This window comes from Ochotona princeps, chromosome 20, assembly GCF_030435755.1.
Source record: "Ochotona princeps isolate mOchPri1 chromosome 20, mOchPri1.hap1, whole genome shotgun sequence".
NCBI classification, from domain to species: domain Eukaryota; kingdom Metazoa; phylum Chordata; class Mammalia; order Lagomorpha; family Ochotonidae; genus Ochotona; species Ochotona princeps.
Window position 1 is genome coordinate 28,635,206 of NC_080851.1, and position 16,038 is coordinate 28,651,243.

The 16,038-nt window shown below is 45.5% G+C and overlaps 1 protein-coding gene and 1 long non-coding RNA gene across 2 annotated transcripts in view; one reads left to right on the forward strand and one right to left on the reverse strand.

Annotated features, from left to right (window-relative positions):
- The window catches only part of LOC131482730 (uncharacterized), a 97,761-nt gene that overhangs the window by 52,793 nt on the left and 28,930 nt on the right, over nt 1-16,038 (reverse strand). The gene's annotated exons all lie outside the window — the stretch shown is intronic.
- SPMIP4 (sperm microtubule inner protein 4) overlaps nt 8,282-16,038 on the forward strand; it is a 28,694-nt gene continuing 20,937 nt past the window's right edge. The window contains exons 1-2 of the mRNA XM_058678008.1: nt 8,282-8,433; nt 8,946-9,103. Of these exons, the coding sequence (XP_058533991.1) occupies nt 8,970-9,103 (134 nt within the window). The 5' untranslated portion in view covers nt 8,282-8,433; nt 8,946-8,969. The remainder of the gene's footprint in view (nt 8,434-8,945; nt 9,104-16,038) is intronic.

Consider the following 16,038-nt stretch of genomic DNA (forward strand, 5'->3'; position numbering starts at 1 on the left):
TATTACAGCCAGATATACACAGAGGAGAGACAGAGAGGAAGATCTTCCGTCCGATGATTCACTCCCCAAGTGAGCCGCAACGGGCCGATGCGCGCCGATCCGAAGCCGGGAACCTGGAACCTCTTCCGGGTATCCCACGCGGGTGCAGGGTCCCAATGCATTGGGCCGTCCTCAACTGCTTTCCCAGGCCACAAGCAGGGAGCTGGATGGGAAGTGGAGCTGCCGGGATTAGAACCGGCGCCCATATGGGATCCCGGGGCTTTCAAGGCGAGGACTTTAGCCGCTAGGCCACGCCGCCGGGCCCAGAGACCCAAGTCTTATACCACCTACTGCTTCTTTCCCTCAGAAGTTAGCAGAGAGCTAGGCCAGAGGTGGGGCAGCCAGCACTAGAGCAGGTGCTCTAAGATGCCACAATTTGTAAGCAGTGGCTTACTATGCAGTATCACGATGCCCACCCCTAAATCCTCCATATATGAAAATTTTGCATAGAGTTACATTTTTTTGTTTGTGTGTGTGTGTGTGTGTGTTTTAGGAACAAGGGACAGAAGGAAGGGAGGGTGGGAAGTCGGGGGAGGAAGCATAGCAGAGTGGAAGGGGAGGGGAGTGGGGAAGAAAACAACAAATTGTTGAGAGCTTGAATTTGGCTGGTCCTTACGTTCCATTTAATTCATCAGGAGATGCCGACCTTATCAGCAATGAGTACCTATAATGGGTAAGTGTATCACAGAACAAAAGCAGAACCAAAAGTCGTTGACTTTCTCCCCTGTAGCAAAGCACCAGTGTTGATGAAATGCACCTGTCCATGTCTTCGTCAAGGGCAGAGCATCACTGGCCCTGGGAGGCTATGAAAGGCCCTGGAATCCACAGTCAAAGGCGGTCCATGGGTAAATTTCTGCCTGGATACAGTGATACTGCACTCCAAGGGTAAATCATAGCCTGTTACAGAGCTCATTCAGGACAGAGTACAGAGCAGCAGAAGAATAAAAGTAAATCAGAAGTGAGATGCGCCTGGCCACTGGCAGGGGTCCTGTCCCTCCCATCAGACAGGTGAGTGTGGCTAAATGCAGTCACCTTGTCTTGTGGAGTCAGGTTTGAGTGATAGCAGCAGTATCTGGTAGGCACTTGCCTCTCTTTGTTAGAGCCAGTGTTTCTTTGTACTGATGAAGCACCTCTGAAATCCTGACCTGTTTGTCACATGCCTTGTGTTTCATTCCCTGTGAAGGGCGTTAAAATGAGGGGAGGATTGATTGAATTTGAACTGTAATGCTGCATCAAGGTGGAGGAATCCACCAGGGGGGAGGGGAGGGGGAGGGGGAGGGGGATTCCCAGAGCCTATGAAACTGTCATATAATGCTAAATATTAATTAAAAATAAAAAAAAATAAAAAAAATAAAAAAAAAATGAGGGGAGGAGACAGGCGTTTGGCACGGTGGTTCGGACGCCTGCATCCCATGTCAGAGTGTCCTGGTTCAAGTCCTGGCTCTTCCCCTGATCCTAGCTGCGTGCTGACACACACTCTCAGAGGTAACAGGCAATGACTCTACTCCTTGGGTCACCTGCTGCTAATGTGAGACACCTAGATTGAGTTCCTGACTCTTGGCTTCAACGTGGCCCAGTCCTCAACTGTTGTGGTCATTTGGGGAGTGGATGAGTGAATATCTTTCTCTGCCTTCTTGAATATTGTTTTCAAAAATACATTTTAAACATTGGGGAGATTTCCCTTTCCTTTTTTCATAGTTTTATTGTGCCAAAATACACATAACAAATTTTGCCATCTTAGTCATTTTTTTTCTCAAAGATTTCTTTATTTTACTTGAAATTCAGAGTTACAGAGAGAGATCTTCTACCCATTGAATTATTCCCCAAATGACGACCACTGGAGCTGAGCTGTTCCAAAGCCAGGAGCTTCCTCCAGGCCTCCCACGTGGCTGCAGGAGCCCAAAGCCTTGGACTACCTGTCCTTCGCTGCTTTCCCTGGTTATCATCAGGGGACTAGATCAGAAAGTAAAGCAGTTGGGCGCGAACTGGCACCTGTATGGAATGCCAGTGCTACAGGCAGAGGATTAGCCTAATAAGCCATTGTACCAGCCCCCATTTTGACTATCTTTAAGTGTACAATTCAATGGTATTAAGTACATGTAACTTACCTTTGTACATGCCCTAGCACTGTGCACTAATTATACTCACACTATTACTATGTGCATAACCACAGAAAGCTTTAGCATGGTTTGTGGCCACCAAAAATAACAAACCTTGGGAACAATAACAGTGATGGGGTTTGGAGGTACTCTGTATCTTACCAACTGATCCTGTTCAGAAATGGCATATTCTTACCACAACAATACACTTTTCCTACATTTTCCTGAAGCTTCTTTGAAATGGGGCAATTATTCCTGACTTTTTCTTCCTGCACTCTTGTCCATCTCAATGGCTAATGGCCTACCGCATTCACTTGAGCCAGACATAGGGCTTCTTAGGAAATAACTTGTGAGCAGTCAGATCTGGGGGACACTGATTTCACTACAGTTACAGAAATGATGGTTTAATTGTCCTGGAACATGGAGCGTGGTCAGCAGTTGTCCCTACACTATCCTGTAGCACCTTGCTTTGAATGTCACAACCCCATGACATTCTTCTTAATCGCCCATCTTTGCTGTGATTTTCATCTGCTTCCCTGGTCACTCTGTAGTACAATCAACAAAATGAGATGTCTTATAATGGATACAAAGAGTAACTAGTCAAACAGAGGCCCAAGGAGAAGATAACAATGTAACTTGTGGGACTGGCACTGCGGTGCCACCCATGATACCAGCATCCCATATTAGAACAACTGCTCAAGTCCCAGCTGTTCCATTTCCAATCCAGCTCCCTGCTAATGTGCCTGGGAAGGCACCAGAAAATGATTTAAATACTTGGGCCCTGCCACTCAGGTGGGAGACCTGCCTGGAGTTCCAGGCCCCTAGTGCTGGCCTAGCCCAGCCCCCTGCCCTTGTGGTCATTGGAGGAGTATACTAGCAGATGAAAGATCCCTTTCTCTCTGTCCCTCTGTCTCTTGTCATTCTGCCTTTCAAATAAAACAAACCTTTAAAAGAAAATAGTGACTTGTAAAATAGATCATGACATTTTCCTCTCTTAATATAATACTTAGGAAATTGTAAGCTTTATATCCCATTAGTCCCTTCCTAAAATCAGGAACTAAAGTATGAAAGGAACCAAACAGGAAAACCATTATTAGAATCAGGAGTGGAATTAAATTATAACTAGATTAATGTCAAATTAATATTCTCTATGAAGAAGTAAAAAACATATTAGTTTAATCCTGAAGAAAAAAATATCTCAACATTTATTTATATCTTGCAAGATTTCTAGGCACTGGGAGATTGTTGTTAATAAAACATAAAACCATTTTTTTCTCTTTCTTAAAATATGCACCAATGGTAATTAACTACAGCTATGCACCAGCATAATTTGTAAGCCAGTTTTAAAATGTCATGCAGCTTCCCCCTAATAATTTAAAGCTCAGAATTATAATCAACTTTGCAAAATTACTTTTCACCACTAGAGGGCAAAAAATGCTCCACATTTGTACAGATTGAATTTTTAAACCCTTAGCTATACACAATAGCCTTCACCAACCACTCCCACACCTAAAAGTTTTCAAGATCTTGTTTTCTTCTGTATAACAAAGAATAGCCCTTAAGACTTAGTTAATAACTTTAAAAACTCATTTTAAATTTTAAACTAATGTACAATCTCAATGTGACATTTAAGAGAGGGCAATAATAGACTTAGGTCTAGCCTGAGCTAAAGGTCACCTATTAGCATTAGACTCAATAAGTTATCAAGGAAAGGCAGGATACATAAAACAGCGCCCAACTGCTTACAGGAAAATATCTACAATGAAATGCAAAAGTCGTATTTATTATAGAATCAAAGCAAGACACTGAAGCCACAAGGCTGTCACATCTACAGAATTTGCATTTGAATCTTCCCTTTGTATATGTTCTGCTTGCTTTTACAACACAAACCCACAGTGGGTCTAATAGTGGGGAAAATGGTCTTAGTTTCTTCTTAATGTATCTTTGTGACCTAATTAACTTTCACTTCTGTCCAATGAAGCCATTCTCATTTCAGTAACTAAAGCATTACTTTCTGTGATTAGAAACCACAACCTCTTCACTTTTCCACTCTTGTTAATTAAAACACATCATGGCAAATTACACCCGTTTAGATTTCAGTCGAAGGAGGTGACATTTTAACTACTGCCCCTTCGACCTTCTCCTTCTGCCAATCTCAGCCATGCCCTATATCACACGACAGCAAAGGGAGGTGGCGGTCGGCTGATGGAGCACTGGAGCCGGCAGGTGGCCAGGGGCTATCCATCACCACAAGCAGATGCCGTCTCTGAGGCATGAGGCTCTCACCTGCTGATCAAACCTGATCTAGTTTGTACACGTAGGGTGCTGACTTAACCCCCCATGCTCCATCACAGATGAAGTCCTGTTTAACTTAAGCAAATCTCTCCTGACTTCTCAGTGCTGAGTGGGCACTGCTCACTCAGAAATGTGGGGCAAGGGCACAGGAAGCTGGAGGGGGGAGACAATCGAGGGGTACCACTTCCTGTGGATTAGTGAAAACAGGGCACTGTTTTTAATAAGCAAGACTAGTCACAGGTGGACGTTTTTATTATTACCTACCAGTGGAAGGTGCAAACTGGTGAATTTGAAAAGACGCATCTATAGTTACCCAGGAGCAGATCTGACTAACATCACCCAGAGTCAGGTATGCAAGGATAGTCTATGCAAGACAGATATCCAGACACTTCTGCAGAGAATGTGAACTTTTACAATTGAGTTCTAAAGCCTTCTAATTCTTTGTCTATCAAAGAAAAATGCATACAAAGCTCTAAATACAGCCATAGACTGAGTTTGGTGCATGCACATAAATAAAGCTCTCGCTCTTGCTCTTTTATGTCATAGTACAAGTATCACACCATTATGACCTCTTTTAGGCTTAAATACTTCCTGAAAAACTTGTGTGTTAGGGCTTCAACCTATGAAATTGCTGTGCATATCAGCAGAGGACGTAGTTCAGTTCACAGCACAGTTTTATGCCCTTTCTCCCAGTGTAGATACTGACAGAGACCCTTTTCACTCTCAGAAGTGTCCCAGTTCCATGAGTTATCAGCTCAAGTCCCAAACTTATCCACACCTAATTGTGATTCCTCAGAAGCTTGGTTCAGCTTGTTTAGGATCCCTTCCATTTGCTTCTAAGCATCTACCAAATGTAGTTACATGACTTGTGTCAGTTACAAATGGTCTTTGAATGCCAATTTATTTAGAGGCCAGGGAGAAATAACTGACTTAAAAATGGGTACCAGAAGGGAAACTGTGCAGAGATTAGTCATCCACCCCCATGTCTATTGTAGCTTAATTAACAAAAGCTAAGATAAGGAATCAATCCAGATGTCCACCAGCTGAGGATCGGGTAAAGAAAATGTGGTATACAAATGCTACTAGATACATCACAAGTCATAAGTCATAAGTCATAAGAATTAAATCCTGGGCCCAGCGGCGTGGCCTAGCGGCTAAAGTCCTCGCCTTGAACGCCCCAGGATCCCATATGGGCGCCGGTTCTAATCCCGGCAGCTCCACTTCCCATCCAGCTCCCTGCTTGTGGCCTGGGAAAGCAGTTGAGGATGGCCCAAAGCATTGGGACCTGCACCGCGTGGAAGACCTGGAAGAGGTTCCAGGTTCCCGGCATCGGATCGGCGTGCACGGGCCCGTTACGGCTCACTTGGGGAGTGAATCATCGGATGGAAGATCTTCCTCTCTGTCTCCTCCTCTCTGTATATCCGGCTTTCCAATAATAATAAAATCTTAAAAAAAAAAAAGAATTAAATCCTGTATTTTGCAACAAAATTGATGCAATTGGAGACCATTTTGTTTAGCGAAATAACCCAGTCCGAAAAAAGTAAACATCACGTTTTCTCTGATATGTAGTGGTTAATATACAGAAGACAAAAATATATACAAAAACAAAATGAACATCGTTATTTCTAAGATTTATTGATTTTTGCTTAAAAGAGTTACAGAAAGAGAGAGTGAAGAAGACACAGAGGGATCTTCCATCTACTGGTTCACTTCCCAAATGGTCACAATGGCCAGAGCTGTGCTGGTCTGAAGCTGGGGGCCAGAGGCTTGCTCTGGTCTTCTATGTGAGTGTAGGGGCTCAAGGAGCCCAAGGTATTAGGCCAAGGTCCTATTGCTTCCCCAGGCCATTGGCACGAAGCTAGATTGGAACTGAAGCAGCCAGGACTAGACCCAGCATCCATACGGAATGTCAGCACCACAGGCAGAGTATTAGCTTACTATGCTACCATGCCAGCTCCCAGAATGGACATTCTTGAGTAGTGCATTAAATATGTGATTACAGAGTGGAGTAAAATTACGTATCTGTAAAAATTAAAGAGAAAAGAAAGAAATGGGGGAAAGAAGGAGGAAACACATTACAGATATCTTCTTAGATTTGTACCTATGAAATAAATGAGATCTATTTATATTAACAAAAATGTTTAAAAAAGATTTATTATCTAGCATTAATTTTCCAACATATAAACTTGGTTGGAATTCTTAGCAATGCAGAGGGATGGAGAAATCCTGTTCCAGTTGTGATACAACTTCCAGGTCCTTTCCAAGTGAGGTTTGCCACGCGGGCCATCAGCTGCTGTGCAGACTGCCTCAGCCGTGAAGAGCGGCCTACCCCATCTGGCATGACTTCCCACTGCAACAGTGTTAAGGGCAACTAGACCCACCTGGGATCACTGGGGTCAGAGGATCAGCCCAGGCCTTGTGAAGTTCTCAACACAGAGCTCTGCTCCCTCTGCTGGGGCACTGCTTCCCTTCCTTGCCTTCCATGGGTGCTGACTGCTATAAAACCACCTTGCATTCCGAACTCTGTCTCCTCATCTGCTTCCAGGAACCCAACCTGCAGCAAACAGGCAGAGCAGTTCAGACTCAGATGTTACCAAAAGAACATGATGAAACATCACTCTCCTTCCACTCAATATCAGTTGCCAAGCCCAAAGTTAAACCATGTGGCCAGGTTCATGTGCATATGTCCAAAAATTACATGTGCGTGATTTATAAGAAAAAGACAATTTTCTTCCCTTTGTTACCCAAATGGTAGCATCACCTGATAGCTGTTCTGTAGATTGATTACTTTTCCTGTAAGAAATATCCTGGAGGTTTCAAGTTACTACATTAAAAAGTAACATAAATGCCAACATTTATGGGATGTAGTCAAAGCAGTTCTAAGAGGGCAGTGCAGAGCAATAAATGTCTATATTAAAAATGAACAAAGACCCCACAACAGTTTAAAATCATTCATCAAGGATTACAAAAAGGAGAACAAAATAAATTCGGAGAAAGTCCTGGTGGCTGATCTAGCTAATCCTCCACCTGCTAGCAGTGAGATACCATATGGTTCACGTCCCAGCTGCTTCACTTTCCATCCCACTTTGTTTACGGGCTGGGAAAACAGCAGAGGATAGTTCAAGTCCCTGGAAATCTGTGCCCACTTAGGAGTCGTGGAAGAAGCTTCTGGCTCCTGGCTCCTGGCTTCAATTGGCTCAGCTCCTGCTGTTGCGCAGTCCAGTGCAGTAGGTACAGAGGCCACCATGGTGAGGTAAGATGAGGCGAGGTCTTTGAGGGCCGGGCAGGTGCAGGTCCAGCTGTCCACCTGTCTCATGCGTATGGAGGAGCAGAGCCGCGATGGGGTGCTACCCCGGAATCCCACAACCCCAGCATGGCGCAGGCCACCACTCATCTTCCTTGGTGCTGGTGAGAGACTGGGGACGTCGGCACTTCAAAAAGGTCAGTCACCCCAGCCACCTTTCCCCCCACCCCATGACCTGCGCTCTGCCGCCGCCCAGTACTACAGCCCCAACCTTCCTTCAACCCATCACGGCCGCCAGAGCGTGCCCTGGCCGCGCGCCTAAGCAGAAGGTGGAGCCGGGGTGGGGAAAAGACCACTTCCTCTTCCGATTGGGCTTTCTCTCCCGTTCTTGGCTTCCGCTGCGAGGCTATTCGTCCCAGTCCCGTACTGTTGAGCTTCCCGTCTTCGCAGACCCCCACCCCAGATCTTCTCTCGCCGCTCCCCGCCTACCACCCGCCCCCCCCCGCCCACACACACAGAAGGATGCATGACCCAGTGCCATGGTCACAGTCACCGTCACAGGCACCCAACACCTCACCCCGCGGCCTGTCCGCGGTGCCTCTCTCTTTCTCTCCCTTTCCCGCACCTGCCCGCACGCTCCCGGGGGCCGCAGGTGCGGACGACGGTGAAATTCCACGCCCCGCGGAGACCCGCCAGCTCTGGGGAAGGGACAGGGAGGCGCGGTCCGGTGGCTGCGCTCCCAGGCTAATGACCCAGGTGCGTCGGGATCCACGGGAGGCGCGGCACCAGCTCCAGGGACCTGCAGTCCAAGCCTTCTGCACTTCTTGGGATTCCCGCTGGGCCAGGGGAGCAAGGCCCGGCCAGGGGTTGCAGTGTTCCCTAACCAGGCTGCCCCCGCCCCCGCCCCCGTCCCCGGCTCTGCCTGCACCCCGGAGCCTCCAGGTTGAGGAAGAGTTCTTGTCCAGGGTTCCCTGGAGCCTTAGATGCTCCAAGTTTCACAGCAACCAGAGGCTTCAAATGGACTTGGGTTTTTACGTTTTGTTATTTCTCTCTCTCTCTCTCTCTCTCTCTCAATAAAAGTCTTGAATTTCAACCGAGGAGCCCACCTGAAGGGACCCCAGGCTGCCCTCATGGCGCTCATACTCAAACACCTACCACCTGGTGGACCTGTCTCCTTCGAAACTGATGCCTTGAAGTTAAACTGTTGCAAGGGTGGGCAACGTGAGGATACCCCTGCCACCTCCAAACCTTGTCCCGTCCTTTTCCAGGTTACGCCTTTTTAGCCACAAAGCATGGAGGTGGCTCACGGCGGGCCCTGCTGCTGCAGGGAGCTCGAGGGAGCAGACCTACTGTCAGACACCTTTTATTCAAACCAAGTGCACACGCCGCTTCGAAGGCTTACCCGCGCCACAGCCTCTGATGACAGGTAAGGAGGTTTCCACACAGGAGTGTGTTTTCATTGTTCTGGGGCTGTTCTGCTGATCCCAGCATAGGGCCCTTAACGTGTTGGCAACCTGAGAATTCAGGTCCTGGGTATCTGAAAGGGCAATGTCAGATTTGCTGCATTCTGGAAATTACTATTTTAATCAAATACGGTTTGTTTTAGAGTTTGTATCATCCTCTAATACGCTCAGGTCAAAAGGCCTCCCACTCTGGCTCATAACTGCTCTCTAAGCTGACTGATGCATGAACGTTGGTTACACAGCAGGATCGCGACCGCCTCCTACGTGCAGAGTAACTGGAGTCATCTGCCCTGCTCCAGGTGCTTTTGGGGCAGTAACTGTTTTAATCCTCACGCACATACTGTTATCCCATTCGTTTGTAAATATGAAGGCATGAACACATTCAGGAACTTGCCAAGATCTTGGGTCCAGCTTTTTTCTGTACTGTACCTATCTGAATTCAGGGACTTGGGGTGCTCAGCAGAAGCGGATGGGGAGAGTCTCAAGCCATCTGGACAGTGGGAAAATTACCTGTGGTTTTTAATTTCACTTGTTCAACTTTCTCTTCTTAAGAGTTCTTTAGGAAACTGAACAGACTAGGCAGGCATGCAGCACCAGTTTAAACATTAGAGATGGTACATCACCACTACATAGGCCTGCTACTCCCTTTTTTTAAATATACCTGATTGATACACAGTTTATCAGAAATTTTTTTCCCTCCTAGTAATGTCTTCCTGTTAACTCTGTTTCTTCCCTCACACACCGGACAAAATAATAACTCACCACCACCCTGCAAGCAGCGCTTCAAACACTGGGAGATTCTTTTGGCCCACGAGTTCTCTTAGCCAAACCAACCACTGGTTCTCCCAGACGCTGCTCTTCTTTCTTCTTACACGGAGGCATGTATCATCGTTGTAGATGTCTGTGATTCTACTCCAGCTTATAAACATCCTCTCCATATTGAAAAAGAAAGAAAGAGGCGTGACCATTTGGTACAGCAGTTAAGATGTTGCTTGAGACCCTGTATCCCAGTACAACCTGTATTCAAACTTCCTTTTTTTTTTTTTTTGCTTATGCACATCCTGGGAGTCATGGGTTAGGGTTCAAGTCCTTGGGTCCCTTCCACTCATATGGGAAACCTGGATTGAGTTTTCAGCTCCTGGTTTGGACAAAGCTCAGCCTTAACTGTTGCAAGGTATTTGGGGAGTGAACTAGCAGATGGAAGATGTCTCTCTCTCTCTCTCTTTCTTTCTGCTTTTCAAATAAATAAAGCAAATTTTAAAAATTTTCTCCATAATTATGGAACATACATCCTTTACACAGAACTCAGAAACCCATAAAGACAAACTCCATTTTTCCAAACAGAAAAACAAATGTGAAATTAAAGAATAAAGTAGAAAAGTTCTGTACTTCATTTATACAGCAGTTATAACCATGACATTAACATCTCAGTGCAGGGCCTGGCGGCGTGGCCTAGCGGCTAAAGTCCTCGCCTTGAAAGCCCCGGGATCCCATATGGGCGCCGGTTCTAATCCCGGCAGCTCCACTTCCCATCCAGCTCCCTGCTTGTGGCCTGGGAAAGCAGTTGAGGACGGCCCAATGCATTGGGACACTGCACCCGCGTGGGAGACCCGGAAGAGGTTCCAGGTTCCCGGCATCGGATCGGCGCACATCGGCCCGTTGCGGCTCACTTGGGGAGTGAAACATCGGATGGAAGATCTTCCTCTCTGTCTCTCCTCCTCTCTGTATATCTGGCTGTAATAAAATGAATAAATCTTTAAAAAAAAAAATCTCAGTGCATACCCTGTTTATTTTTATTTGAAAGGTACAGAAAGTTCCCATCTGCTGGTTCCTTCCTTAGATGCCAACAGTAAGCAGACTTGGACCAGGCCACTCCAGGAACTCAAACCAGTTCTCTCGTGCAGTTGGGAGGCATTCAGCCACTTGAGCCACCACCTGTTGCTTCCTAAGATGTGCATGAGCAGGAAGCTGGGCTTGGGAACAGAACCAGAACTCGAACCCATGTACTTCCGCATGGGACACAGGGATCCGAACTAGCAGCTCAACTACTTGCCAAATACCTGTCCTTCATAAAAAAGGCATATTGGGGGAAAAGGACTCAAATTTTTTAGACGTCTAAGTCATTCTTCACTGCTGCTACTCCAGATTCAAAGAGACCTGAGTAAGGGTTTAAGACTGCCAGATCTGAGTGGATGCACCGTGCTTCCGGAAAACACTCATCATAGGCTGAAAAGCAGGCCCCTATGGAGTAGTTAGTAAACAGCTCTGAAGTCCTTTTACTGGCATAACATTGAAGACAAACACCTTTAATAACTGCTTTGCATTAACTGACCATAAAATTAAATTCAACGGTTGGTCCTTTATAAGAAGGTATTGTCTAGACCAGTATCTGGGCACACCCATTTTCCTGGTTCCTATGAACTGAACTGCTTCCCTTTCATAGTCTGCAGACTGAGAAGGCCAGGAGGATCCTGTGTGCTCAGAACCCTTCCTCCTGGAGGCCTCCTCTGAAAGGATCCTGGCAGCTTCAAGAAAGCTTTCTTCTGAGCTGCTGGGGAAAGTAGCCTCAGGACCACGCAGGTGCCTCCGCCCTGTTGTGGCTGAGGCTGACCTCTTCCGGTCACATTCAGGGTCCTGGCTCCCAACTTGAACCACAAGATGTCTCAGAAACAAACAAAATGAAAAGCCCCTGAATTTTAGGGATTACCCTTGGTAATGGTAAGGATGGGCATAAATCCTAGCATACACTAACTGTCAGCAGTAAACACAGATGCCCTTATGTTGCTGTCCCGCAGTGATGGACTTGGTGCACAGAGCCTATAATAACATGCGTGGACTCTGACTTTATACAAGAGGGTCATATGGGATAAGGGAGGAAATATTGAGCTTATCAACCAAACCCATCAACTGTTTCTATACTTTTGTTTGGAACTTCCTTTTGTTTTGTATATCCCACCAAGTGTTCTTCACATGCTGTCCACTCAACTGTTCTCATACAAATGACATCCATTTAATTATACAAATGCTACACACTCAGCTGTACTCAAATGTCATTCAATCAGTTATACAAAAGGTAACCATTCAGTTGTTCTCATACAAAGGATATCCAGTCAGTCACACAAATGGCATCCATCCAGTTGTTATCATATAAATATTTTCCAATCAATTGTAATCCTGTGCTTGCTGACCTTCTAGGGTCCCTTACAGGGATACCCTTCTAAAAGTGATGATGGATCTTGAACTAAGTGATTTTTTTTTCCAAAAGATTTATTTACCTATTTGAAAGACAGAGTTACACAGAGGGAGAGATTTGAGAGCTAGAGCTCTTCCATCCACTGGTTCACTCCCCAGATGACCACAATGAGCCCAGGGCTTCTTCCAGGTTTCCCATGTGGGTAGCAAGGGTCTAAGTACTGGGGCCATCTTCCACTTCTTTTCCCAGGACATTAGCAGGGAGCTGCCCTGGAAATCAGCACCCAAATGGGATGCCTGCATTGCAGGCAGCAGTTTTTATACGCTAGGACACAGTGCCAGCTCCAACTTAGTGATTTTTAACTAATGCAAAATTATTTCCTCACATCAGCCTACTTCTTTTCGGGGAGGGGGGTGGATTCGCAACAGGTGATATGGTCTAGCTCCATGTTGACCCAGGATCAGCCTGGAGACAGGACACATCAAAATCACTGTGACTGCCTTTAACGATGTTCTAGCCCTCTGTGTCTGAGGTGGAGTAAAAGGAAGAGTATTGTTTTAGAAGTTTTTCATCTTCTTTTGAGAACTCCTGGGCCAGTGGAAATCACTGAAAACAGTAAGAAAGCCAGGATTACAGTTCTGGTTTACCTACTAAGAAGGAGCTAATTTTATATTTTAATTATTTATTTCCCTACATTCTGGAGCAAATATAATAGCCACTATTTCAAAGATGCCTACTTGATCTCCTTTGAAAATGTTAAGGCAAACAGGCAATGCGACTTCATATTTTCTTCCACTGAAAATGTCCCAGGAGCCAGGACCACTGTGCAAAGCCTCCCAACTCCTATCCCCTTTCTGCACTGGCGGACTTCTTACCTCTGGCCATCTGCAGCCCATCAGACAGCCACATGAATCAAGGAAGGAAGCAGCTACAGAACTGTGTGAGATTCCACTGAGGTTCCGATTCAGTTTCTGCAATCACTTGTACAGCCCTCTTGCTCTTGAACGTTTTGCTTTCAATATTAGTTCTCTGCACAGTAGGAAGTGAGGATTATGTCTGTTCTGAACTTTCTTTAATCATAGCTTACTGTAATTACTGGCCAGATTTAGCCCCCACATGTGGGGTTGGATGCACAAAATTCTGTGTAATGACTACAAAATGAAGCATTGGAGCATCCAAAGGGCATGTATCTTTCTCAAAAACAAGTAAACTCTTAACTGTCTAAGGCCACAAACTGTAGCACTTAGATTTCATTGTTAACCACCTTGCTATGTAGGTATGCTTTTTTAAGCTTTAAAAATGTTGCATCCTAGAACTTGTATTTTTATTTTAACTGGTTGCTCTACCATGCCAGGAGTATTGAAGCAGAGGGATGGGGTGAGGAGAAACGAGATCCTAAAATCAAAGAGAAGCAAGATGTATTGATGCACTGCCTTTTATTTTAAATGGTTTCTCATGACTTCTCGGCCTTAGGTGGGTGCCAGCCCAAATGATTGATGAGCGTTTTCTACTGGCTCATCATCTGGGACAATGTAATATGTGGGGTCAGATGTGGAGAAATTGACTCATTTATGATTTAAATGTAACTTTTACACATTTAAATATTAAAGCTTAGGTCATCATTAATCAAATGAATTTAAATATTTTTAATTTGTCATGTCCCTCAAACTATGTCTGTTGATCATAATCATAGAGCTGTTGATGACCTAGAGGCCTGAGGGCTGAGGACAGCCCCCCTGACCTAGCACCCCCCAATCATTAGTGCAGATGCCAGCAGAAGAAGACAGCGGAGGCTAACTGGTCTCTGCCACCCTATCCAGCTCCACTGTCACACAGGGGCGAAGCAACCACAGACTAGAGATGGCTGCTGTGTTGATATCCAGGGCTACATTTCAATAGAATTTGATTTACCAAAAACAGGTGGTAGGCTGGATCCAGCCAATGGACCGCAGTTTGCCTACCTTCAGTCTAGTGACTTCATGAGATAATCCATTATATTTCTAAGATAGTCCCAAGTATTACTTCCCCATTCTTTCCATTCAGCAGTCATTGCAGGGGGCTTACGTTAAGCCAAGCTTGGTACAAAGAAAACAGTGCTTCTACAATTCCTGCCTCCTCTTTCTCCATATTCCTGGCTAGCTCCCCTGTTTGCACCATGGGGTGCCAATGACTGACAAGGTCCCTGCTTGCCTCATGCTTCACGTCCTACCAGAGTTCTTGTCTACTGAGCCCCCAAGTCCCAGCCTCCATGCAGACTCCGCTGGTACAGGCCTGCATTCAGCTCTGCCTCACAGCCGTGAAGATCTAAGTTCCACTCCAATCTTTACTCCAGGCTTTATGTAAACTCCCCAGTTTCATCTACTTTCTCAGTTTGAGGACAGATGTGGCACTTTAAAGTGTTGACATGTCCTCTCCTGTCCCCCCAGTGTGCCTTCTTACACTTGAATGAATGCCTACTCATCCTTTAGAACTCCTGTTGTAGTTCCCTCAAAAATTCTTTCTCCCAAAGCAATTCCTGTGCCTTGTGCAAAGTGCTTCTTTGGCATACTGCCAATCCAGGACTCCTTAAGTCCAAGGTCAGGTTTTGAGTGGATTCAAATGTGAAAGGAGGACCTCAGAGAGCTGGATTACTTCTGATTCACCTGTAATATGATAGGGTCAGCTTTTGAGGGTCCCTGATATTCTCCTAGATTCTTTCCCAGCTAGTTTCTGTATCCCTCACCCTTGAAGCAAAAATATAAATTTGCCAGAACTGGTACCTCCCTAAGGGCAAAATCTGTGCTTGTTTCTCTCACTGGCTTATCAACAACTTTTTTTTTCTTCCAGCAGTTGAAAACTTGATCCAAACAACTGGACAGTGGAAGTCATAAAATCCTGCCTATTGAGGAGGCTGTTCTTTTGCTAAATATCTTCTTAAGTGTGTGCAAGTGTGTGTGTGCACCCTTACACAGATTCCATTCCTGTATCCTGGAAGCAGATCCATCTCTTTGGCCTTGTTCATTCACTCATGCACACATTCATTCAGTGGACACTCATGGAGCAATTTCTGGCAGGGCAGTATAGTACAACAGTGAACACGACAGAACCCCAGGCCTACGTTGGGAAGCAGCAGAGCTCGTCATCTCTGCATTCAGTTTCCCACACGAAGCCTGCTCCAGAACACTCTGGCACTGTTGTCGGGGATAGGTAACTGTTGAATAGGACATGTATCTTAAACCTTAGCATGCGTGAGTCACACGCAGTCACCTTGTGGAACAGGTGACTGGGCTCCATCCCCCAGCGCCGTTGTGCAGTAGGTTCTGGGGTGGAGTCTGAGAATGTGAATTTCCAAAAAGCACTCTGGAGATGCTTATTCTCCTAAGATGGGGACCACATTTAAGAATCGTTCATATAAGAGTTCTGGATAGACCTTAGGAATAAGAGTCCCATTACAATATTAGTTCCACTGCTTTACCATACTCTCCAATTTTGAAAATCAAAAGACAGTCTGTATCCATTTAACTTAAAGTGTGCAGCTCAGCGGCCTAAGCCTGGAGGTAAGGGATGATGGTACCAGAGTATACGGTTTCTTTTTGAGATGATAAAAATGGTCTCCAGTTGACCAGAGTGATGGCTGCACAAAACATAAAAGCCACTGAATTGCACACTTTAAATGGATGAATTAAGTAATAAGTGGCTTATATCTCAATAAAGCTGTTTTTGTAA